Source organism: Hesperophylax consimilis, chromosome 19 (genome assembly GCF_061612785.1).
Source record: "Hesperophylax consimilis isolate HC1 chromosome 19, BYU_Hcon_1.0, whole genome shotgun sequence".
Taxonomy (NCBI): domain Eukaryota; kingdom Metazoa; phylum Arthropoda; class Insecta; order Trichoptera; family Limnephilidae; genus Hesperophylax; species Hesperophylax consimilis.
In genome coordinates, this window is record NC_142854.1 from 18728667 (window position 1) to 18753233 (window position 24567).

Here is a 24567-nt window from a genome sequence, read left to right on the forward strand (position 1 = left end):
ATCAAAAACTTTTCTTGGACAGGATCTCATTCCGTCATTCTTGTTAAAGAGATGCTTTGAGCCCTCATTAATACCTTTCGCGTATATTTATAATCTCTGACTTAACTACGGAATATTCGCAGACCTGTGGAAAATCTCTTAAGTTACATTTTAGATATATAAAACTGATGATAAGGCTTCAGTCTCTAATTAGAGACCAGTGGCGATCCTATCCTCTCCAGCCTAGTTGTTTGAACTAATAATTCATAAATGCATTTTAGCCCAAGTTGAACCCTTTGAAATTGACCAGCAACACGGTTTTAGATCTGGCAAATCTACTGTGTCTAATCTAATGGTTTTTACGGAGTACTTATCTCAAGCTCTTGATAGTAACAATCAAGTAGATGTATCATACAACGACTTGGCAAAAGCCTTTGATTCAGTAGATCCGCTTATTTTCCTAAATAAAATCGACCAATTTGGATTTTCATCGAAACTTCTATGTCTATTTATAAGTTATTTCTCAAATAGACAATAATACGTAAATTATAGTATTTTCCACTTTTCCAACTTCATCACAAACTCTGGAGTTCCACGGGGTCGAATCTTGGACCCTTACTTTTCTCGCTATTTATCAACGACATTTACAATTGCATAATTTTTTTTTAGTTTCTCTTATTCGCGGATGACATGAAACTATTCCTTTTAATAAAAATCTTTGGAAAATTGCTTGCAGCTACAAAGTGATATAAGTGTCATTTTGTCGTAAATTTTTGTAAGTGGAACAGCGAATTCTTGGAATACATTTTCTGTTGGGTGGTAATACGGTTTTTTTCGGATATTTTTATATTATTTTTTTTTTTCGAGTGGGAGAAGGGATATGAGATATGCACCACCCCAAGCTATGATTCCATATTGTAGTAGAGAGTGCGCAAGTGCAAAGTGAATTTCTTTTAATATTTTTAATGAGATAGTATTTCTAAGTCTGAAGAATATAAATATTATGTGTGTGCGTAGGTGTATATGAGACTATCTGTTTGTGTTTATGGATGAATGTGTACGTGTATATATGCATGTGTTTATTTATATACATATACAAATACATTCCTTGTTTTTAAACATCAATGTACAAAAACCATTAATAAAGAAAAAACAAGTAAAATTATAATATATGTGGCGTCGAGAAGAATCCAGATTAACTAATTAATAATAAACCGCTCGATCTACTTAGTACCTACTCCCGAGTTACGTACCTGCAGCTGAAATAAGTAAACAAAACAAAGCAACCTACCGGCGACAATACTATCGCGCAGTCAGTCTGGCACATTACGACAACTCGCCAGAAGGTTCGAGTCTACCGCCCATGCATAATCGCCGCGCTTTCGAAGATTCCCGAAAGGCCCAGACTGTGCGAGTGCCTCGGATTTAGTTGCAATTAATCTACCTACTGTTGCCACCGGCCGTACAGTATAAATAAGCCCGACGCAGCGAGTCAGTCAGTCAGTCATCAACCTGCCCTCAGTGGATAAATCTCACGAGTGATAATCCGCGAACCTTTGCGCGAAGGACAATACTCCCGGCTTCGCCCGTACAATAATGGACTCCATCTGATATCCCATCATAGCGCCTCGGCCACGTCCCTGGCCAGTGCTACACGGATTACAGCGCCCTGGTTCCAGCGTCTCTGACCAGCGCTTCATCCACGCATCACGACCACCACGAGGACACGCAGCATCCTCACTGGTCTACGCAGCTCCCGCTCAACTGCCTACAAGGTCCGCCGCACCTTCGGCCTTTCCCGTCAGCACTGGAGTATTGATTCCCCAGATCGCCAGTGCCTGACAGTCAACAAGTCCCGGTCACCAGCGCCCGGCGTCGACTCGCTGACCCGCGCTTGACCTGCCAACATAGCCAGCATCCGGTGAATACATCTGTCCTACGTCAACTCTCGTTACGGCTACTCTGACTCAATAAACACTGTGAACTTCACGACACGCCTTTTATTTCGTGCCTCACACCACCTGATCTCCAAATATATAAGAAAATTAAACCAATACACATAAAAACTTGTACCACTTAATCATAACCACGTAAACACCTCAGCACAGGTTGTACCAGTGAGTTGTTCACGATACATATACCTAACATTACCCACCTACTTAAACCTACCTTACACCCAGCATAAAACAAACAATATGTGAACAGTTTTAAATAAATATATATATATATATATATATATATATATATATATATATATATATATATATTATATTGTATTCAAATATAAATAATTTGGTGGTCACTGTTAAGTACGTATAGCAAAAAAAATTATAAACATATATATTTAACAAGGTTTAGTGTGACAGTTACATATGTCGAAAAAGTAAAAACAGTAAACACAAAACACACTTGAATTGATTTTGTTGTAATGTTGATGTTTTACCAGCAGCAGGACATGACTTACACTTACTTTTTAAATGTGTGTTGAACTGTCATTATGTTGGGTTAACTTGGTGTGGGACTACTTTATTTCTCCCCACATTTGGCAATACTGGCGCGAAGAAATCCGCTACTCAACGCAAGCGAATACGACAAGACAAATCTTCATACCGGTTTTAGCGTTCGAAACTGCCAGTCTTGCTGTCTTACTGCCACCATCAGTTTAGTTCTTGCCTCCGTGGTAAGAGCACATACTAATCTTGCTCCGCAATTATCTTTCCATATCTCGGTTAAATTTCATAATCCCACAACCCCTTAAGCGCCACCAGGTGCAGTTTTTTACGGGCTTTCCGCCTGTATCAATATTTTTTTTGTGCTAGTGAGTTTTTCATACTTTTATAGTGATTAAGTGTTTTGTTTTCTCAAAATCGCCATCTAGGCGGTCTCAACTATTTCCCCCTGTATCGATAGCCGATACAGGGTGCAAAGTTTGCCCCTGCATCTTTGCTGAAAATTTTAGTGCATTTGACACCTTTTTGTGCGATCCACAGTGATTTTAATGTTTTTTGCTCGCTGTGTTCCTCAAGTCGCAGTTTAATCCTACCCAGTTTAAGTGCATCTATTTGTGAACGTTAACGTCACCTACTGCATCAGACGCGGAATTTTTCTTTCCTGTGTCAAATACTTTAAAAACTATTCGTGTTTTAGTGTTCACCACGTGTTCAAACTTTCTAGAACAATCCACGAATTTTGTCCGGCAAGTGATGAAAGAACTTATCAGAGGATGCATCTCTTGCTTCACAACATTGCCAATTTTGGACTGATTGGAAGAGATTATTTAAAAGTGACAGTGACATTTCTTTTTTTTTTAAATTCTCCATAATCATTTTGGTGTGGAGGATTAGTAAAGAGCGGACATTTGGACATTAATAATAATTTTCATTTTTATTTTCGGGGAGGGATACTAAATTTTTACTTTTTCCCAAAAAAATATTTTGTACCCTTAAAATCAATAATTTCACACATTTAAGGGCACTTTGACCAAAAAATTTCCCGACTTTTTTTCCCCATTTTTGGGGAAAATTTTGGAAATTTGGGGTACATTTTTTAGATTTACCCCACTTTTAGTTTAAAATGGATTCCGATCCAGTTTCGCGTGGCGTGTCCGATGGTCCCACTGAAAATCCGGTCAGACGCTCCGAAGACCGTGATAACATACTCGAACAGATTCAGCAGATTCTCAGCTCGGGCTCTCCCACAGCTGGTCCTTCCAAGACGAAAAAAATGACCAAAACCAGGTCACAGAAGGAGCTTCACACAATAGACTCTGACAGTGAGGCCGTTTCGGAGCTGGAACCAACTCGTCGCTCCACTGCTGTGCCTCATTCTCAAGATATGCCTTCCATCGCTATAGCAACTACTCCCAACTCTGAGAACAAGAAGCGTCTGCGCTACAGCGACTCTCCGGGGAACCAGGAGTTCAAGGCCATCCCAGCCCTGGAGAAGTGCCACAAAATTAGAATGATACTCATGGACGGTTCCAACAAACTTAGCAAAACTGATAAAAGTGTGCTCAACTCCACATTGGATGATTTGATGTCTGACATCACCAGACTAATGCTAGAACTGAATACCCTAAATACCAGAAGCACTACAATTGATGAAATGATGTGTGCCCAATCGGCCATCTCGTCTAAACTGGACTTAGCTTTGAAGACACGCCCAACTTCAGCCCCGCCTCCACTATCAATGCAGAACATGTCATATGCTAATGCAGCGGCAAATTTACCGGCTTCAAAAATAATTGTTGTTCAAGGTTTCGAACGCCCGATCCCGCAGAAGCCCCTGACGGTTCTCTTCTACCCTGACGTTCCAGAAGGCAAGACATCGGACGACACCTTAAAACAACTCGAAAAGGTTCTCAATCCTAAGCGGGACGATTTCCAGATCGGCCGCTCTAGGAAAATTAAAGGCGCCGGGATGGCCTTTAGGCTCGTGACAAGAAGGACTTAGATAACATCAAAAAAGCCGAAGCGAAACTCGCCGCGAGTGGACTTAAGATGATCAATCCCCTCGGTCGACTACCTAAGATCGTAATCTATAATGTCCCAAAAGGTGACCTAACTGCAAACCAGGAGCTCTTTTCGGAAATTTTTACCAATAACTTGTCCGGTCAAACTACGCTAACCTTAGAGGATCACCTAAGAACCATGCGGCGAGTTTCGCTCTTTGGCAAACGGGACACCCCCACCATGAACATGGTTGTTACTTGCCTCCCTCTTGCACGAAAAGTCTTGATAGACAGCGGGATGTGCTTCCTTGGGTGGAATGCCTGTCGTACTCGCGATTACACAGGTGCGACCAGATGCTTCAAGTGTCAACAGTATGGTCATATTTCCAAGTCCTGCTCTCAGGAGAAAGAAACCTGTCGCCACTGCGCCGCTGTGGGACACAAACAAGAGGATTGCCCCAAGAAGGCACTACCCGCTGTCTGTGCCACCTGTACTCGCTTTAGGAAGCCTTCGGACCATCCAACAGGGGATAGGGACTGTCCTGCCCACCTGGCCGCCATCAATGCACAAGTCCGAATGACTGATTATGGCTCCTCATAATACACTCTCCCTAGGTCAAATTAACTTGCAGCGATCCCGGATGGCCACCCTGGACGCGCAGCGGGTCATGTCTGACCTCAACATCGACATTTTGCTTATTCAGGAGCAGTACACCTGGGAAGGAAAGACACCAATTGAATTTCCGGGAGCGGTACTCGAAGTCGGCTCATCGCCGGGGGCGGGTGTTCTGGTCAATACATCATTGATAAGCCCCCTCCTTCTGGCAGGGCTGTCTAATGAGTACCAAACCTGTGTATGTATTAAATTTGCTGATACTGAGATCTATCTGATCTCAGTCTACTTTAAATGGGGGAACCCGGTAGGACCACATATCCTGAGTCTGACGCGCGCCCTAAACGCGCTTAAAGGTCGTAACGTAGTTATCGGAGGGGACTTTAACGCTCGCTCTCCTCTTTGGTTTGACAGTTTGTTTGGTTTAAAAAAAACCATTCAGTACGATCACGGACTGACGCAGTCGAAGACCTTATTGCTGCGCAAGGCCTTTGTATCGTTAACGAACAGAGTTCGTTCTTTACCTTTTTAAACACACTAGGAGAGAGCAACATTGATCTAACTCTTTGCTCTGGATCAGTTGCGGCCAGGATATCTAAATGGAGGGTCCATGAATGCGCAATAGTTTCGGATCATAGATTAATCACATTTACAATAGGTGTTAAGAAAACTGAAACTCCGAGATCCTCCTGGAATTTCAACACCTCCAGGGCGAATTGGGATAACTTTGGGGAGGCGCTACGAGATACATTAAGGGATTTTCATCTCGTAGTAGCTAATGATCCGGACAATTTGGGGAACTTTTTCAATTCTGCTGTTGTATCTGCGGCTGATTCCTCTCTGGGCAGATCAAACCCAAAGACGAAAATTAGAACGCCGTGGTGGTCACCTGAGCTGACTTTGCTAAAGAGGGCCTACAAAGGAGCCTATAGGGCCTTGGGACTGTCCAGGAGGGGAAACTGTACGGAGGAGGAGACAGCTGCCCTTCAGGCCGCTCTCAGGAGATCCAGGGCAACTTTCAAACATGCGGTTCCCCTTGCGAAACGAGCTGCCTGGCATAATTGGGTTAAAGATGTGGCCAACGCCAACCCGTGGGAAATCCACAGCGCAATTGAAAAATTCAGCAGGGGATCGGATCGGTTTTTGTCAAGTCTAATTGGGAATATTGATGGGAGGGACGCTGAGACTGTGGACGTGGCCTCTACTCTCAACACACTTTTGGGCAAGTTAGTCCCTGTAGAGTCAGTAATTGGGGAAAGGGACCACCAAAAACAGATTATAAATCTAGCACGGCTTCCACCTAGAGACCTCGCCCAAGAAGATAGAATCACTCCCGTCACTAGAGCTGAAATAGGTGCTATAATTAAGGGTTTGGGTCCAAAGAAGGCACCAGGGCATGACAGACTCAACGGCGAAATAGTGAAGCATGTCTGGGTCCACGCTAAAGAGGAGCTCTTTCAAGTGATGGAATCGTGCCTGAGAAGAGGAATTTTCCCTTCTGAATGGAAGAGGGGCGTGCTCAGGATTATACCTAAAGGGAACGGCAAACCACTCACCGATGTAAAGGCTTATCGCCCGATAACCTTGCTCCCAGTCCTCGGTAAAAGATCCTGGAATTACTTATTCGGCAGCGTCTTCGCAGTACACTATCACCGCCCAGTGAACTTCAATTTGGTTTCGTCCGGGGAAATCCACTGTGCACGCCATTTCGTTTGCGCTTAACTGGGTGAAGGTCTGCACAAAGAGGTATGTTGTAGCAATCTTCTTAGATATAACTGGTGCCTTCGACTTCGCGTGGTGGGACATGATACGCACAAAGGTTAAAAGTAGGAATTGTCCAAAACGCCTGTTTAAATCGGTTGACAACTACCTATCGGGACGAACTGTTTCGATATCCCATGGTGATTTTACTATAGAACGCGAAGTAAATATGGGCTGTCCCCAGGGCTCCGTTCTGGGACCTGAATTTTGGAATATTGACTTTGACGACTCCTCTAGGTTACCCTTGCCTGAAGGATGTATCATGATCGACTACGCGGATGATAAGATGTATCTTGTCTCGGGGAACAGTAGAAAGGAAATTGAAGAAAAGGCTGGTGATGGTTTGAACACCCTCCTTAAATGGGGGGAGAGGAACAAGATGACCTTCGCTCCCCACAAGACAATGGGTCTCCTGATGAAGGGCTCTCTCAGTAGAAAAAGAAACCCTACCATCCGGATGGGAGACACCAACATCAAATTTGCAGACACGGTCAAGTACCTAGGTGTAACACTCGATCGATCGTCCTCATTTCTGGCTCATGTTAAAGATGTTTCAAGCAAGGCTCAGGCGCTGTTCCTAAAGCTGAGGAGACTCTCCACCGCTGAATGGGGACTACGCAGTCCGGCACTACGTGCTCTGTACAGGGGCGTATACGTTGCGCAAGTTTCGTATGCTGCCTCTGTTTGGGAGCACCGCCTGGATAACTGCTTTATACTCCTCGCTCTTACTAGGGGCTAGCGAACTTCTTTGCTGGCACTATCTGGCGCAAACCGTACTGTTGCTTCGGACACTTTGCCAGTTTTGGCCGGCATTTCGCCAATCGATCTGGAGATTAGGGAAGTCTTAACCAAGCAGAGACTTTCCAGAGGATCCCCGGCAACCCATCTTGGTGTCGTTCTGACACCAGGTGGACCGGGAAGTCTTAACCAAGCAGAGACTTTCCAGAGGATCCCCGGCAACCCATCTTGGTGTCGTTCTGACACCAGGTGGACCGGGAACTCTCCCTGGACTGCTTCGAACGATGAGGGACCTTTCGCTTAAAAAGTGGCAGGTCCGTTGGGATAGGTCGAGCATGGGAAGATGGACCTTTTCCTTCTTCCCATCAGTTAAACTCACAATGGAAGGGGCCTTCCTCAAACTGGACCATCACATGACGCAGCTCCTCTCAGGACATGGGGAATTCAGGGGGAGGCTTCACAGCCTTGCCCTGTCTACCCATCCCAATTGCGCTTGTGGCAATACTTACCAGTCGGCCGAGCACATTCTGTGGCACTGTGAGATCTTGAAGGATGCCAGAGACGAAATGATAGACGGTCTGAATGTCCCCATTAGATGTGGAACACCGATCTTGTTTCTAACAGAGTTAATTTCGAATGTCTGAGGAAGTTTACTAGGATCTGGGTTGAGAGATGGTCTGAGCTTAGAGCCGCTGACTAGCGTGATAACTGAGAACCCCTGGTGTATTGCTCCCGCTCCATGACTAATTCTTTTACAATTCTCCGATTATTGTTTATGCTATTCTGTTCTTCTTATTTTTATTATTTTTCTTTCCTTACTGTACCAGCTGCTGCAGATGATTTTCTTTCGTTTACATTTCTTTTAAATAACTTGTCTCTTATTTTTCTTCTTATTTTCAGTTTTCTTTTCTTATGTTTTACTTTTTTTATCTTATACTTCACATGCTGTCCTCTTTACAGACTATGCAGATTTTATTTTTACACTTTCTACTTTGTTTTACTTAATCTACCGATGTCCTTAAGTGGCACTTTTGGATTGTTTATTGTTTTCCTTTTCTCTTTTCTTTTATATGTATTTTTTTTTTCGTTTTTTTTTTCTTTTTTCAGTAACGGCAACGAGTTTACAGGCTAGAATTGAACTCCGTTGTGTGTCTTGTATTGTTTACTTCTCCCCAGAGTGGAAGATACTACCAGTATCGCCCTGGTGTAAGACCACCATTCAGAATTGAAACGTTGCTCCAAATGGCTTTAGCCGTGTTTAGTGACTAGATCTGAATAGCCAGGTACTTCCCCACCTTCCTCTTTCCCTTCCCCACTTACCTTCAGCCTCACAACATCCCCCAATTGGGGATGCCATAGTCTCACTGGCTCCAGACGGGAGCAGTTGGGACTCTTGTGAGGTATTCACTATAAAAAAAAAAAAAAAAAATAGGGGTTGGACAACGGGCCTCGTCCCCGCATACCTTGCTGGAGCTTTTTTTATTTCCTTTTTTTTACCGGGGGACTCCGCCAATCACCTGCGCCACCCCTGAGGAGCGTTGGTGGTCAGAGGGGCGACTGTGCGGATTGGGGTAACCTCCACCCTGCCTCCGACCTCCTGACGCTTCTTTCCCCTAGGTTCTTTAGGGTTTATCCCTCTTTTTCCCATACTTATCTTCAGGGCTCCACCGGGTGGTCGGCTAAGGGGTGTGGAAGTCCTGACCTGCGCCAGTCGCCCCAACAGCCACCAATCTCTCAACAGGACTGCTAGTCGTGGTTCGGCAAAACTCCCCCGTCACTCTATTATGTCACTTATTTCTTCTTTGTGTTTACAGGTACTGGAGTGTGGGTTCCCTCCACCAACTATTTGCCTGACACTTGTTACCCGATTGTTTGATGTTTATTGTTCTGTGTTGTTCTTAGACTAGTACCTGTAAGCGCTCGCATTACCGCTTCCTAACACCGTATGCGGGGACATTGAAGGTCTAGCTTCATTTTTATACTTTGTAGAGCCGTTTATTCAAAAAAATTAGATTCATGCGAGAGCTCCGAAGGGGTGACCATAAGTCACCTATACCGGGGTGGGACAGGGTGGGTGTAACCTTCAATGTCTTACTGCCACCGTTCCCGCGCTCTGCGTAGTTGTAAAAATCGTCCTCACGAACAAATCAAAACATCAACCGTGCAGTCACTCGTTTCAATCTCCTATATCTCCTGAACACCATTTACGGATTTGAAAGAAACACCGCTTTGTTGTTTGAATGTAATGGAGACGTTGACGAATTTAACAAACAAGTTAACGAGACTTGCCAATTAATAGCAAACTGGCTGTTATCGCAACATCTATCACTCAACACAACAAAACCCAAATTTTAAAATTTTGTCCAGTGCAAGCTACATCTATTAATATAAATGTAAACATTAATAATAATATTATCGAACCTTCCCAAACCTGTTCACTACTGGGAATAGAATTAGATATAAACATAAACTGGAAAGAACATGTCTCAAAAATTGTAGCAAAAATCAGTAGTTTTTCTTATGTTCTGGGTACCTTGAGAAAAATATTAAACACCGAATCAGTAATAGCCGCATACTATGGTTATGTATATTCAAAAATAAAATACGGTATTATTTTTTGGGGAAACTCGGTAAACGCTAAAGATGTTTTCATCATACAAAAGAGATGCATAAGAAAAATTACAAACTCTGATCGTTTAGATTCATGTAGACCTATGTTTAAAAATCTGAAAATTCTGACAGTCACAGATATATATATATAATGGAGTTATGCATGTTAGTGCGATCATCTACAGACAAGTTCCCACTAAAAAAACTCAACACATAAATACGCTACAAGGCTCACAGAAAACTTACTAATACCAAAAGCAAACAAAACAATATTCCAAAAAGGACCATACTACATGGCCATCAAAGTATATAACAACCGTCCACATAACATTAAACAAATACAAGATACACACAAATTCAAATTGTTACTAAACACTTTCCTTGTTAATAAATGTCACTACACGTTGAGTGAATACCTTACGTAAATGAAACGCCTATTTTTACTGGTATATATATTTGTATTTTTTTTATTTTTTCATTGGTATATTGTTATTTTATCTGTAAAAACATTGTAATTACTATAATATTATATAAACATTGTAATTAAATAAATGTGGTTAGCTGGAAGAAATGGGGTCTACCCATAAGCTACACCTTTTGTAATTTTTATTTTACAATAAATAATTTTTCATTTGATTTGATTTGATTTGAAAGGAGCCGTAAATTGGTGCAAAAGAAAAAATCTCAATTTCAGATAACCACCGCACCAATTTCTGCAGACCAGCTAAAATAACACCACAGAACGAGCATCTGTGTCGTTTGAGGACACCCAGACATCGTACAAAACCGGAGATAATAATCCCACAATGGATACAGTCATAAACTCTGGGTTAAACTACCCGTTTGCTGGCGCGACAATATTGCACTTTGGTTCGCACAAGCTGAAAGGCAGTTTTCAAACTCAAGAGTCAAGGATGACCTCACCAAATATAACATTATAGTATTTTTTTATTTATTGTTTTTGTGTTTAATTCGTAGAACTCCATTTAATTATTTTTTTTTAAATTTAATTAAAATCAAATTTTTAAAAATTCAAAAAACCAAAAATACTCGCAGAACTTAATAATTATATTATTAAATATGATTTTCATTAAATTAAAAAAACAAAAAAAAAACATTATTGTTGCCGCTTTGGATATGGACACCCTCAGAATCGTGAGCGACGTCGTCATAAATCCCCCTGCAGCGGACAAGTACACACTTCTCAAATCAGCACTCATCGAGAGATTACAAGATTCTGAAGAAAACCTACTCACTCGTCTTCTAACCGGACTACAGCTCGATGACAGGAAACCGTCTGGACTACTCCAACTCATGCATGAACTCGCTGCTCACACTTCGGCTGCAAAGGAAACCTCAACAGGTCAAGGCCACATTGGCCGCACTACCCGATGACAACCTGTTACAACTTGCGTCTGCAGCAGATAAAATTTTGGAAGGATACCAAAAACACAATGTGGAACAGAAGACGAGAAACAGCGCAATGAAAACATTCCGAACGTAGATTTAAACGTGTGTGCTGTACTCCAGAGTTTGCAAGAGCAAATTGCGTCACTCACTCTCGAAGTCAAACAACTCAAAACGACTCGAAGAGATGGTCACGGACAGGCTCAAAGCTATTATGAAAACAGCAATCCCAGCACCCGCCGAGAATGACGTCATCCATCTACATCGTACCCGAATTCCGCGCGACGACCTCGATCCAGGTCATGCCGTAGGCCAATATAAACCAACAAAACCTCAAAAGGCTAATGCAAATATCATGAAAATTTCGCTGACAAATCGTACTATTGCATTAAACCATGTATTTTTAATAGCAACAAGTCGGGAACCAACAACGGAAAACCGCAGTAGAGACGTGCGATTGTCCTCAACATACATGTCGTCTCTTCATCCATGAACTCATAAGGCAAGAAAATTTTTTGATCGACACCGGTGCTGAGGTATCCGTACTCCCAAGGCCAAGCAGGATCACGAAAAATACAACCTAAAGAACGCAACATTACCGGACAAGTCCACTACAGATTGGAGGAATGAATTCTCAAGGACCCTCATCCGGCATCTCGACGTTATCTGCTAATCAGAAATACTGAGACATTTTAAAATAAATACCCTGCACTGCACGACCCGACATGAAGACTCCAGATGTTCGTAAACATAATGTTACACATGTGATTGAAACAAGGGCAACGCCTGTAACAGATTGAGCCCGCAAGCTGGCACCGGATCTTTTGGAAGCAGCTAAAAAATAATTTAAATACTTTATGGAGCATGGAATGTGTCGGCCGTCAAAGAGTAGTTGGGCCAGCCCATTACACATGGTTAAGAAACACAACGAAGAATGACGCCCTTTTGGGTATAACAGGGGTTTGAACGCGACTACGATCCCAGACAAATACCCTTTTGAACATATCCACGATTTTTCGCATAAATTGACAAAAGCAAGAATATACTCAACGGTAGACTTAATACGAGCCATAATAGAGCCGAGTATATAGAAAAGCACGATTCTAGTTTTTGCTTAGTTTGATTATTCAAAACAAAATTAAGATTTGTACGTAGGAACATTGATACTTACAGTGGCGCTTTATTATAAAACATACATTACTTACTAAGAAATTTAAAAAAAATTAAATCAGTCTAGTATGTGTGCGTAAGTGTACCGCTAAATTTGACTTCCGAGAACAGGAGTGGTTACAATGGTGACATGATTAAGCTTTTTCTCCAGTATGGGTAAGAATGTATCGTTTTGAATGTTCCATTTGAGTACATGAATAGCTGCAGTAGGAACATGAATAAGGTTTTTCTCCAGTATGGGTGCGTAAATGTACCGTTAAATCCGACTTCCGTGAGCAAGAGTAGTTACAATGGAGAGATAAATAAAGTTTTTCGCCAGTATGTGTGCATAAGTGCACCGTTAAATCTGACTTCAGTGAGCAGGAGTAGTTACAATGGGCACATGCATATGGTTTTTCTCCAGTATGAGTGAATAAGTGCCGGTTTAAAAGATATGTTCGTGAGCAGGAGTAGTTACAATGGGAACATGAATAAGGTTTTTCGCCATTATGGGTGCGTAAGTGCAGTGTTAAATGTGATTTGCTTGTGAAAGAGTAGTTACAGTGGGATTATGAAAAAGGTTTTTCAACAGTATGGGTGCGTAAGTGAACTGTTTAATTTGATTTGCTTACGCAGGATTGGTTACAAATGGGGAAACATGAATAAAGTTTTTCTCCAGTATGGGTCAGAATGTGACTTTTTAAATGTCCCTTTTTAGAACACGAATAAGTTCAGTAGGAACATGAATAAGGTTTTTCGCTAGTATTGGTAAGAATGAGACGTTTTAAACGTACCATTTGTTTACATAAAAAGCTGCAGTAGGAACATTAATACGGTTTTTCTCCGGTATGGGTGCGTAAGTGTACCGTTAAATCTGACTTCCGTGAGCAAGAATGGTTACAATGGAGACATGCATAAGGTTTTTCGCCAGTATGAGTGCGTAAGTGAACGGTTAAATGCGATTTGCTTACGCGGGATTGGTTACAATGGGGACATAAATAAGGTTTTTCGCCAGTATGGGTCAGAATGTGACTTTTTAAATGTCCCTTTTGAGAACACGGATAAGAGCAGTAGGAACATGAATAAGGTTTTTCTCCAGTATGGGTGCGTAAGTGTACCGTTAAAACAAACTTCCGTGAACAAGAGTAGTTACAATGGAGACATGAATAAGCTTTTTCCCCAGTATGAGTGAATGAGTGACTCTTTAAAAAAGATTTTTGTGAGCAGGAGTAGTTACAAAGGGCACATAAATAAGGTTTTTCGCCAGTGTGGGTGCGTAAGTGCACTGTTAAATTTGATTTGCTTGAGCTGGAGTAGTTACAATGGGGACAAGAATAAGGTTTTTCGCCAGTATGGGTGCGTAAGTGAACTGTAAAATGTGATTTGCTTGAGCTGGAGTAGTTACAGTGGAGACATGAAAGAGGTTTTACTTCGGCATGTGTCTTCGGGACCACTATCACATCTGGAAAAGATGACAAATAAAATTCAATAAGTAGGTATCTATAATGAAACGATAAGATTATTAAAACTGATACAGACGAAAAAAAATCCATTTTACCTGCAGTCTCTGTAATACTTTCAAATTGCTCTGAGCATTCCTTTTTAATATCTGGCAGGTCTATGTCTATTTCCGTATAAGGGATTCCCCCTCCATCTTCTTCACGGGGTCCTGATTGTTCCATGGGTACAGTCTCCACATTAATGCTACCTGAAACAGAACATCAATAAAATGTTAATATTTATTCATTTTCGGGAAATCGACAGTTTACATTTAATTAGTTTGTACATAAGTATTATATAGTAAAATAAAACCAATTATGGATTTCCTCCTTGTGACTTTACCTCTTCTGAGACAGCATAATATTGAATAAGTAAATTAAATTTATGAGAAAGGAATATGAATTAAAAAAATTATGCGAAACAAAAGATTATATAAAACGAATAATTTACAAAGCCATACATTTATAGCCATGGAGAGAGGATGCAGATATAAGTAAAATCATAATTGAGGTTTAAACAATAGAGACATAAATATTATTTTATGGACCTCTTGCATATGGTAAATTCGCAACTGAAAATATCAACCTTGGATAATACGCTATTGTAATTATTGCATAGTCTGTTCAGGCAAGAATTATGCTTAGAGTTTGTTTTGCTTTGATCAACCTTGAACAGGACACAAGAGCGTGTTGAACGCGCAGGTACATTGAATGGAATCTTGTTTAGCAACTCTGGGCTTCTTTATACAGGAATAGTGCATCCTTATGATGCCTCCGTACAAACATTGAATCATTTTTTAAGTATGAAGTTGCCTCTGCATAATTATTAAATCTTACAAATGACTTGTTACAAAGATATTTTATGAATTTGTTTTTAATTGCTTCGATTTTGTCTGTGTGGATTTTATAAAATGGAGACCTATCAACTGATGCAAACTCCAAATGACTTCGTACATAGGCAAAGTAGAGTTGCTTAATAATATCGATGCTATTAAAAAGTTTTGTGTTTCTTATGATGAAGCCTAGCATTTAAGCAGTTTAATTTGCGATTTGATGTTTATGTAGGTTACATTGTAGTTTACTATCAAGGATTTTCCGAGATCACGAATATTTGAGACTGTTGCTATGTTACAATGTTGTTGTTGTTAGAAAAGAATAATTAAATAATATTTTATTTTTATTTCTCGAAAAGACAATGTGATGACATTTTGAAACATTTAGATATAGTTGATTTTTTTTTATTTTTATAAATTTCATTTAGATTAAATTTGATAATATTATTATTAAGTTCTGCAAGTGTTTTAGTTTTTTATTATTGTGACAGCTGTTTCGGCTTACAAGGCCATTTTCAAACTGTAAGCCTTGTAAGCCGAAACAGCTGTCACAATAATAAAAAACTAAAACACTTGCAGAACTTAATAATAATATTATCAAATTTAATCTAAATTAAATTTATAAAACAAAAAAAAATTAAATGGAGTTCTACGAATTAAACACAAAAACAATCAATAGTTGATTTTGTTGGCATTAGGTGGATATATTGTTTAAATGTTCATGTTGTAAATTGACACAATCGTTTAGACTTTTATTGGCTTGTATAGCATACCATCATCAACAAATAATTCAATTTCAATATATGTAGAGACATGAGCGCTATGTGTATGATTATTTGTAATTATTGTTAGATTGTTTTATATAGTTCAATCAAGATCCTGCTGATAAGATACTTGAAGTTTGCAGTAGTAAGCTCATTGGAATTCCCATCATACATACATTAATAATCGGATAGGTTTATTAGGTCGATTTATATCTGAAATATGGATACGGCGTTAAGTTGTTGAAATTTTAATTTATCTATGTCTAATATCAACGGTACATTGAATTAGCTTAAACATGAAACCGTGAAAAAGAAGGGACATTATAATTCAAATATTAAAAATGGAAAATATAATAAAATCACGTTAATTTATTTTGAATGAAAAAAACATACACTTAGTAAGACACCACTTTATCAACTGTTGATATTCAGCCCTGAAGAAGCTTGGGACAAGTGAAACCCGGTTGGCTATCGTTATTGATTCAAAAATAAAGTGGTGTCTTACTAAGTGTATGTTTTTTTCATTCAATATGTCACACCCCAAAGTATTTGCTTCCTTCGAAAATATTAATTTATTTTATTTATATAGGTTGGTTCTTTACCGTTTGTTTAAAGATTTTTTACTATTTATTGTGTAAGTTTATACAATATTTGAATATAAACAAGATAATATTTCATTTTGTAACTTTAAATATTTTTACAATAAACATAACACTTCTTTTTAAATTCATTCATTCTTCAGACTTTCAGGCATTTCATCATACATCTTTAGTCCTTTGTAAATTGGGCAATTCTGTGATTTTGATTTCTTAATATGTGGAAATCTAATTCTATATACATTTCTGGTTTCGTAATTATGAACATCTCTGTTAAAAACAATTTCAGCCTAAAAATATTTTGGCATTTGGTTGTTCACGACGTTATGCACAAAATCAACATATTAAGTAAGAGTGTCTTATTAAACAAACTTTTACAATTTTGAAAACGAAAGATAAATTCAAAGCAGGAATTCTAGAGTTAATTGAAGCAGAGGTTCAGAGACACACACGAGAATTTAGTATTTTTCATTATACTAGCTGAAGAACCCAGCGTCGGCCAGGCTACACCCAGTTTCTGTTTTATTTTGAACGGTAGATTTTACGTTTTTTTTTAAATTTTATAAATATTTAAAAAAAATTGGTGACGTTTGAAACTACCATACTAGGTTTCATACCCGTATTATGGTAATCGTACATGATTTATATAAGAATAGCAATCATAAAACAAAACGGAAAAGGAAATTGTTATGGTCAAAAAAATCTTATATTGGACATCGAGTGTGCAAAATTCTTAAGGGGTGAGAAAAAGGGATAGATTTTAGAAACATCTTGTAGACAGTCGCCTTCAACTTGTTTAGAAGGTTAAGTGTGCAAAATGTCATCAATCTAGGAATAATAGATATCAAAAGCACAAACACTTCTTTATTTAAATAGATGTAAATATGATCGAAATAAAAAACCTCTAATTCAATAAACCGAAAAAATAATTTCATAATAAAAATAGAATATTGAGTAGCAAGTAGGTACGTAATATAAACCATTATTTTAAATGTCATTTTTATATATCCAATAAGGAATTATACAGTTTTCGTAAGGTAGGTATGTACCATAGTTTTGATTATTTCAATTGATAGAATCTAACCTGAATACTATCTTGAACTGGAAACGGAAAGTACAAAAATTTACAGACGTACATACTAAACGTCAAACGTCACTACGTTCTTGTGAGGACAGAATTTTAGGATTACAGAAGGTGCAATTATTTACTTTAAAGATAACATATGACGAGGATACATTTGACGAATTAAGAACTGTTTGCGAGCATAATAAGTTATTATTATAATTAGTAAAAGTATGGACGACAAGAGGGGAAGTAAAGAACAAGCAGCTGTTCTGATTATTTGCATCGGAAACACTTATGTGATATGCAATGCAACTTACTTGTTGGCTGAACACTCTGGGCATACTGCAAACATTCCTTCTTCACATCCGAGAGGTGGATTACAACATCCCCATAGGCCATTTCAGCTGAGCCTTCTTCCTGTGACCATGGTTCAGTTTTGATGGAAACACTCTTTGGGTTGGAATCAATGGCACTGCTGTGATAGCGTCCTGTCATGTGATGATAATTATTCTCAGCTAAAAATAAGAAAGGAATGTAACAAAAGCTCTCTCAAATACTCTCGTGTTATATCGAGAACGCTTTTTAAACTGATCTAACAGGTGTCAAGCGATATATTCTTACAATTAACCAGCACCAATTTCAGAGTTAAGTGTTACTTAGTTAGTATAAATAGAACCTCTTTACAAACAGGGTAAAGCATGACGGTCAATACGTTGAACAAACGTCATCAAAAAAGGAAAAGCAGATCAATTTCAATTATTGTGTAGTTCGTACAATATTATTTTAGGGAGACGGAACAATAATTACAAACGAGAAGGAAGCAAAGGAGACTCTGTGACACATTATTCTGACTTGTCTGAATCCTGACGTTTCCGTTCGTAGAGATGATCGATATTCCTGTACCAGCTCCCGGCTACATTTATGTCACTGGAACCGTTGATATTTTTTTGTGGAACTGGTTTATTCTTGCACTATTTATCGAAAATAAAAAAGTCACTAGTCTCTTGAAACTTACCCACGGTTTCTTTTATTTCTTTTTGAAGAACCGGTTACAAAATTAACTTTCCGCATAAGTATCTGGTAATCAGAGCCGCAGTAACATCTCATTTCAAATATCAACCATCTTCGTATTCAACTTCGAAATAATATGTAATTTTAAATCGTAAATAATTATTCGATCCAATCTTTTTTGATTATAAAATAAGAACAGTAGGTAGACGAAATAAAGATATTATCTGGAAATAGCAACTCTTAAATATCATTAGAATTTACTAGGCTTTTTAAACGGTGGAATTATAGATATGACTCCTTACTAAGTAGCATACAATAATTAATTAATTATTTTTAATAATAATTGATTAATTTCTTCATATGAAGCGGTTACTTTGTAATGTGACATTATAATTTAAAATTAAAAAATAACTTATACTGCCCTGATGAAGCTACGGTTCTAGCGAAACCCGGTAGGCATTAAGTATTTACCTATTATACTGCCCTGATGAAGCTACGGTTATAGCGAAACCCGGTCGGCATTAAGTATTTACCTATAAGTGATGTTTACAAAGTAATTGTTTAATTTTGAATTAATTAATTATTATTAATAATAATTTAAATTAATAATTTTAAACAAATATATTAAATTGGAAAAAAGTCGTCGTTTCGATAATTTTGATCAATTTAATGAGCAAAGTAGGAAGTCGTTATTTAGACATTATCTATAAATACCAACTCTAAAATATCTTGAGAATTTATTTAGCATTATTTCAATGGTGCGAAAGAACTTCGTAATTTAATGAGCAAACTATGGAATTATACTGATAGTTTTGATATTATGAAAGTCATTAAAATACTCTTAAAATAAAGTCCAACATATGAACAGCCTAATTGGATATGTCTATGATAACTAGAAACTACTGACATATTAGGTTTGTTTTACTTATTCATAAAAGACCAAAGTTTTGGTTTTTTTGATATCTGGTAGTATTATTGTCCTAGCGTTTGGACGATGTAGGCCCTCTGATTGGTCAAATTAAAATTGTCTGTTACGGGTAAATTCAGCTAACTTGAAAATTACGACACGATTTCATACTAAAATAGGATCGCCTCATAATAATACGAGATTTCTTCAAAAGCATCGTTTCTGCTCATATAATTTTTGGATAATATCGAAGAAAATATGTTTTAGAAAGTTCTTAATCCATTGGATTGATTACATTACAATGAAAATTATCCACAGTTACGTGATTATGTTTGACGTTTATAAAAAAATCACGCTTTCCTTCAATATGGCCGATACGCACGGCTATAGAAGGCCGACAGAGCGCACCTCTGGCGGTATAAAAACGAACCAAATGAATGGCGCGAATATTTAAATATGCAGCTCACAATATTTGACTTCTTACGATTAACAAGCGTTTAATAAGAAGGTTTCTTCTGGAAGCTTATCACTTTGTAATGGCATTTTTCATTATTATTTATATTTTTTTTGCTTATTAATTATATTTGATTTTATATTGACATGTTTTTTAGAAATTAGTTTCTAAAATTTCAAAATTATTTATTTGCGATGCTTTATATCCTGAGTGAAGTATTTTAAGACCTGAATTTTTATCGAAAGTGTGATTATTATTCAAAAGATGATTTGCAAACTCATATTCACCATTTCCATTTAGAGCCCTGCGATATTCTTTAGTTCTGACTTCAAAGTTTCTATTGGTTCTACCTTTGTAAAAGAAATTATAATCATCCCAATTGTGTTTTTAAACTCCTGATTTTTTTGTTTGAAATTTGCTATCTTTATTATTAAGAATATATTTCTTCACTGTTATTAGTGTAAAACGCCAGTTGAATAGTACCAGTATTGTTTTTATATATAATTTTTGAAGTATCGTTATCCACAAATAGAATTCTACGCCATTTTTTATTTCTATCTTTAGAAATAACGTTTGAAAAGAATATATTTAATTTTTTTATTTAGTATTTTAACTGTCAATTAATTAGAATAACCGTTATTTAATGCTATTTGTCTTATGAATATATTGTTTTATGGTTATTCGCTATTTGTTTTTTCAGGTCTTAAAATACTTCAATATAAATAATTTTGAAATTTTAGAAATGAGGAAACATGTTAATATAAAAGCAGATATAATTAACAAGATTTTTTTTAAAACTCTCTTTTAAATATTTTCCCACTTAACTGGTCTTTCCCGTCTAACGATATTGTAATTCCTAATTATTATTGACCCAGCCTACTCTTACCCCTCCCCCCTCCTTCCACTTCTTCTTTCACAATTGCAATCTATATTTAATTTTTGACTTCGGTGTATACACAATAAAATGTAAACATTATATTTATTTATTTATTGGACAATTTGCATAGCGCCGATTTTGTGAGATATCACCTCAGGGGCGCTATATTGTAAGAATCTCCTTTTATATACAGATTTTTACTCTCCTGATGAAGGTGTATATATAATCTAACTTTAAACTTTATTAGGTACAGTAACAGTTGAAGGTAAAGAATTACCACCAGTTGGAGTAAAATTAACACCTTTTAATTAAACCGACTGCTAATCTCATCGCACAATTACCCTCCTTTTATTCATAAACTCGGGTACAATTAATCAATATGTAATAATTTATTATTTAAGTCAACTTTGTTATAAATATCTTTAATTGTGACAAACTAAACGATATTGATTCAACTTATAGACATTGACGGTTGTAACACATATTTAAGCACTGCAAGTCTCCTATGAGCTAATCATATTAGGTACCTAAGATAACAGTTAAATCAGTTGTAGACATGTAGTCAATAATAGTGTTTCATTTGAAATAATCCATCACAAATACGTAAAATGTCATTTATTCAAACAACTGTCATTCTTATTATGCGTAAATTTAGCATGTTATTAACTGCTAGTTTTAATTATTTTAACAAATTTAATATATCATCTTTACAATATGTAATATACTTAAAATTTAGAATGAAGGACCGGTGACCAAGTTAAATACCAACATCGAATATAAGTCAATCGACATAGAACGCATCAGGGGCTCTATCCCTGAGAATTACCTCAGGGTAGCTTTTATAAAGACATATCGATTATTTCTCGAGGGGTGGAGACAGCTATCATTTGTTGCTACTATCATTCCGAACCATACAAGGGGTTCAGTTAAGACATGGGAGTCAGGTTTCAGCGTTATATTGTAGCAAAGGGCAACGTCACAACATACAAAGGATTATCATATAGAACACATCTTATACTCATGTGGCACGGAAAATATTACGGGTACAAAATATAATCCTAACTAAGTTCAATCTCTCAATCTAAATTTAAGTTACAAAATCGGAACTGAATTTATTAAAGCACATGGAAAGGGAATAAGATGGTCAAGCTTACATGGTTCTTAAGTCGGTGAGCGAAGTTTGGGCGGCCTTTGTTCACGTGCAACATAAGTGTCGAAATATGTGCGTGAGAGTTAGTTTCGCTGAAAAGTTCGGCCAGGAGTTTAAACTTTGTCGTTTTATTAAAAGGCAAGGATTTTAGTGTAATTTTCAAAACGTAAGTTTGGATATTCCTTTGAATCCGGATTGCTTCTGGGACGCGGAACCACAACCCGAAGCAGCGTGTTGACATGCGGAGGTAAGGATTCCGAAAGAGGATGAGGCCGGCGAGCGAGGGCTGACGGCTTGGGCGATTAGTTCTGTTTCTTACCGCGCGGAACGCTGATGGCGAGAATTTAGTGACCGGCAGATACTGCTACTTGCGGCGATCTAAGAGCAAAGAGCTAGCCTGTAGCGTATTTAACTATTATTATTATTTAATACGATATGAACCGAACAAATATGTCACCGCTTCTTTTACCAGCTCTTGAAACTTATTAATAGGGTGCTTCTGATTATTTTCAAAAGTATCCCCATGTAAAAAGCCCATAGTCTTATTTATGTAGTCCATCTGAAACACAAACAGATGGATAATGCCACTTACTGGTTTGCTGAACACTTTCGGCATACGGCAAACATTCCTTTTTCACATAAGGAAGGTGGATTTCTATATCAGTAAACGCCTGATTTCACTTGAGCCTTCTTCCTGCGACAATGGTTCAGTTGTGATGGTAACATTATCTGGGATGGGAAGATCCATGGTTCTACTGTGATAGGGTCCTTTTATGTGATAGTAATTATTCTCAGCTGAAAATAAGTAAATTCTGTATCAAAACTTATCTACATCATAAAAAATATTCATCAGAGTGTTTGAATCGCTTTTGTTGTTGAAAAAACCAATATAATTCTTAAGCAATTCAGATTTCATTAGAGTTTACTAAAAACTAATCGTGCCACAAAATAAGATTGCTGTTTTTGAAAATGTATATGACGTTCACTCGGGGTAATAAGATGAACTTACTAGTCACTTGGTTTTAATGTGTGACAGCGGCCGTAAATCAACAATGAACAAACTCATTTAATCTCATTTGTCACGTGTTTACACGGTAAGTGTTGGGTAGCTTAGTATGTTATAACGCTGTCAAAACTAATCAATCAAGTGCTTGGCGATATATTTTTACAATAAACAAGCACCAATTTACGAGTATAAGTGTTACTTTGTTAACATAAGTAGAATCTACTTACATGCACGGCAAAGCGCGGTAGTCAATTTCAAGGCGTTGAAGAAATGGGGTAAAATTCGGTTTATGGGAGTCACTCGAATAACCGAAATTGAAAACTGGGATATAACTCTAAAGGGGACGCGAGTGGGCGTTATTAAAGGGTCATTTTTTGTTATAGAAAATCACAGTTAGGTTAGGTTATATATATATAAATTTAATATTTACATGATTTTAAATAATAAACTACAAATCTGGCAAATGATATTTAATTTTCTGAATTTTCCATGCATTGATATTATTATTATATGGCAACACTTTTTATTTTTTGGTTGGCACTTCTGAAATGTGAGACTAATAAATAGTCACTAATTTGATTTTCTTATGTCATAATTGATAAATAAAACATGGTTCCTATGTATCGCGTACGAAATTTCAAAACCCTATAACCCAGTTAATAGTGCCGACCCCCACCTAATTCTTACAGATTCGGATTCCCCAGCCCTAAATTAGTCTAAATCAAGTTCAATTTCGGTTATTCGAGTGACTCCCATAAACCGAATTTTTTCCAAGAAATGTCACAAGGATTTCGAAGCACTTCAATTTTTAAATCATTGCTTTAAAATTGTGTTCGTGGTTGAAATAAACTCAAGTGGTATAAATTTTACATAATTGTTATGAAGTTTATATGTTATTACTTTAGAAAGACGGTGCAACTGTTACTGATGAGAGGGAAGCACATAAATAAACCACTCTCTAGATCTATATCTTCGGGCTTTTTGTATGGCCCCATTTTGTCACCCCCTCAACCACAAACGACCACAAATAAAACGCTCGTTTGGTCCAGACAGGTAAATATATCGTGGACCATAAAGAAATCTCAAGGCCATTTAAAAAAGTGCAAACATAGACAATATAACTGCACCCAGCTAACATCGTTCATTCACTAGACAAATAAATTATATTTTAAATATAAAAATATTGGAATTCAGGAAAAGGAAAATAAAAAACCCACAGCTATGCACACATCAAAATATATATTTTTTTTTTTTCAAAAAGACAATGGACAGTAAAACAAAACAGGGTCAGTACAACCGATGTATTGAGCATAGATTTAGTATTTAAGTAGAAGATAATACTAATATATCTAAACAAAACATGAAACAGAACAAGACACAGAAAAATAAAAAGTAACGGTCTCAACTAAGAATCGAACCCAGGATTTCTGTCTTACTGCAACAACTTAATAGGATTTAATTTAACCTTGAACAAAAATACAAGAATATATACACAAAATACATATCACACCAATTCATAAATCGGGAACTAAGTGTGAAGCAGATAATTATAGACCCATTTCCAAGCTTTGCATTTTTTCAAAGGTGTTCGAAAACATAGTCTATGACCAGTTATTCCCTGTGGTAAAGAATTCGATCAACGAATTTCAGCATGGATTCTTTGCAGGTCGCTCTGTTGCTACTAATCTTATAACTTT

General features: G+C 37.5%; 1 protein-coding gene across 1 annotated transcript; it reads right to left on the reverse strand.

Moving 5' to 3' along the window:
- Positions 1–13250: 13250 nt before the first annotated feature.
- Positions 13251–18327, reverse strand: LOC149414943 (uncharacterized). Its single transcript, XM_089643525.1, has 4 exons — positions 18273–18327; positions 17783–17980; positions 14266–14415; positions 13251–14169 (listed from the first exon to the last, which is right to left on the reverse strand). The coding sequence occupies exons 2-4, from the start codon at positions 17958–17960 to the stop codon at positions 13535–13537; spliced, it is 963 nt and encodes a 320-aa protein (XP_089499651.1). The 5' UTR covers positions 17961–17980; positions 18273–18327; the 3' UTR covers positions 13251–13534.
- Positions 18328–24567: the final 6240 nt, after the last annotated feature.

Bases quoted from the DNA above. Each gene is read 5' to 3' on its own strand.
- LOC149414943 (XM_089643525.1), bottom strand. From the start codon at position 17,960: ATGACAGGACGCTATCACAGCAGTGCCATTGATTCCAACCCAAAGAGT. The intron at 14,416-17,782 runs GTAAGTTGCATT...GTTCTGTTTCAG, and splicing joins CCAGAGTGTTCAGCCAACAA to GTAGCATTAATGTGGAGACT. The intron at 14,170-14,265 runs GTAAAATGGATT...CATCTTTTCCAG, and splicing joins AAGTATTACAGAGACTGCAG to ATGTGATAGTGGTCCCGAAG.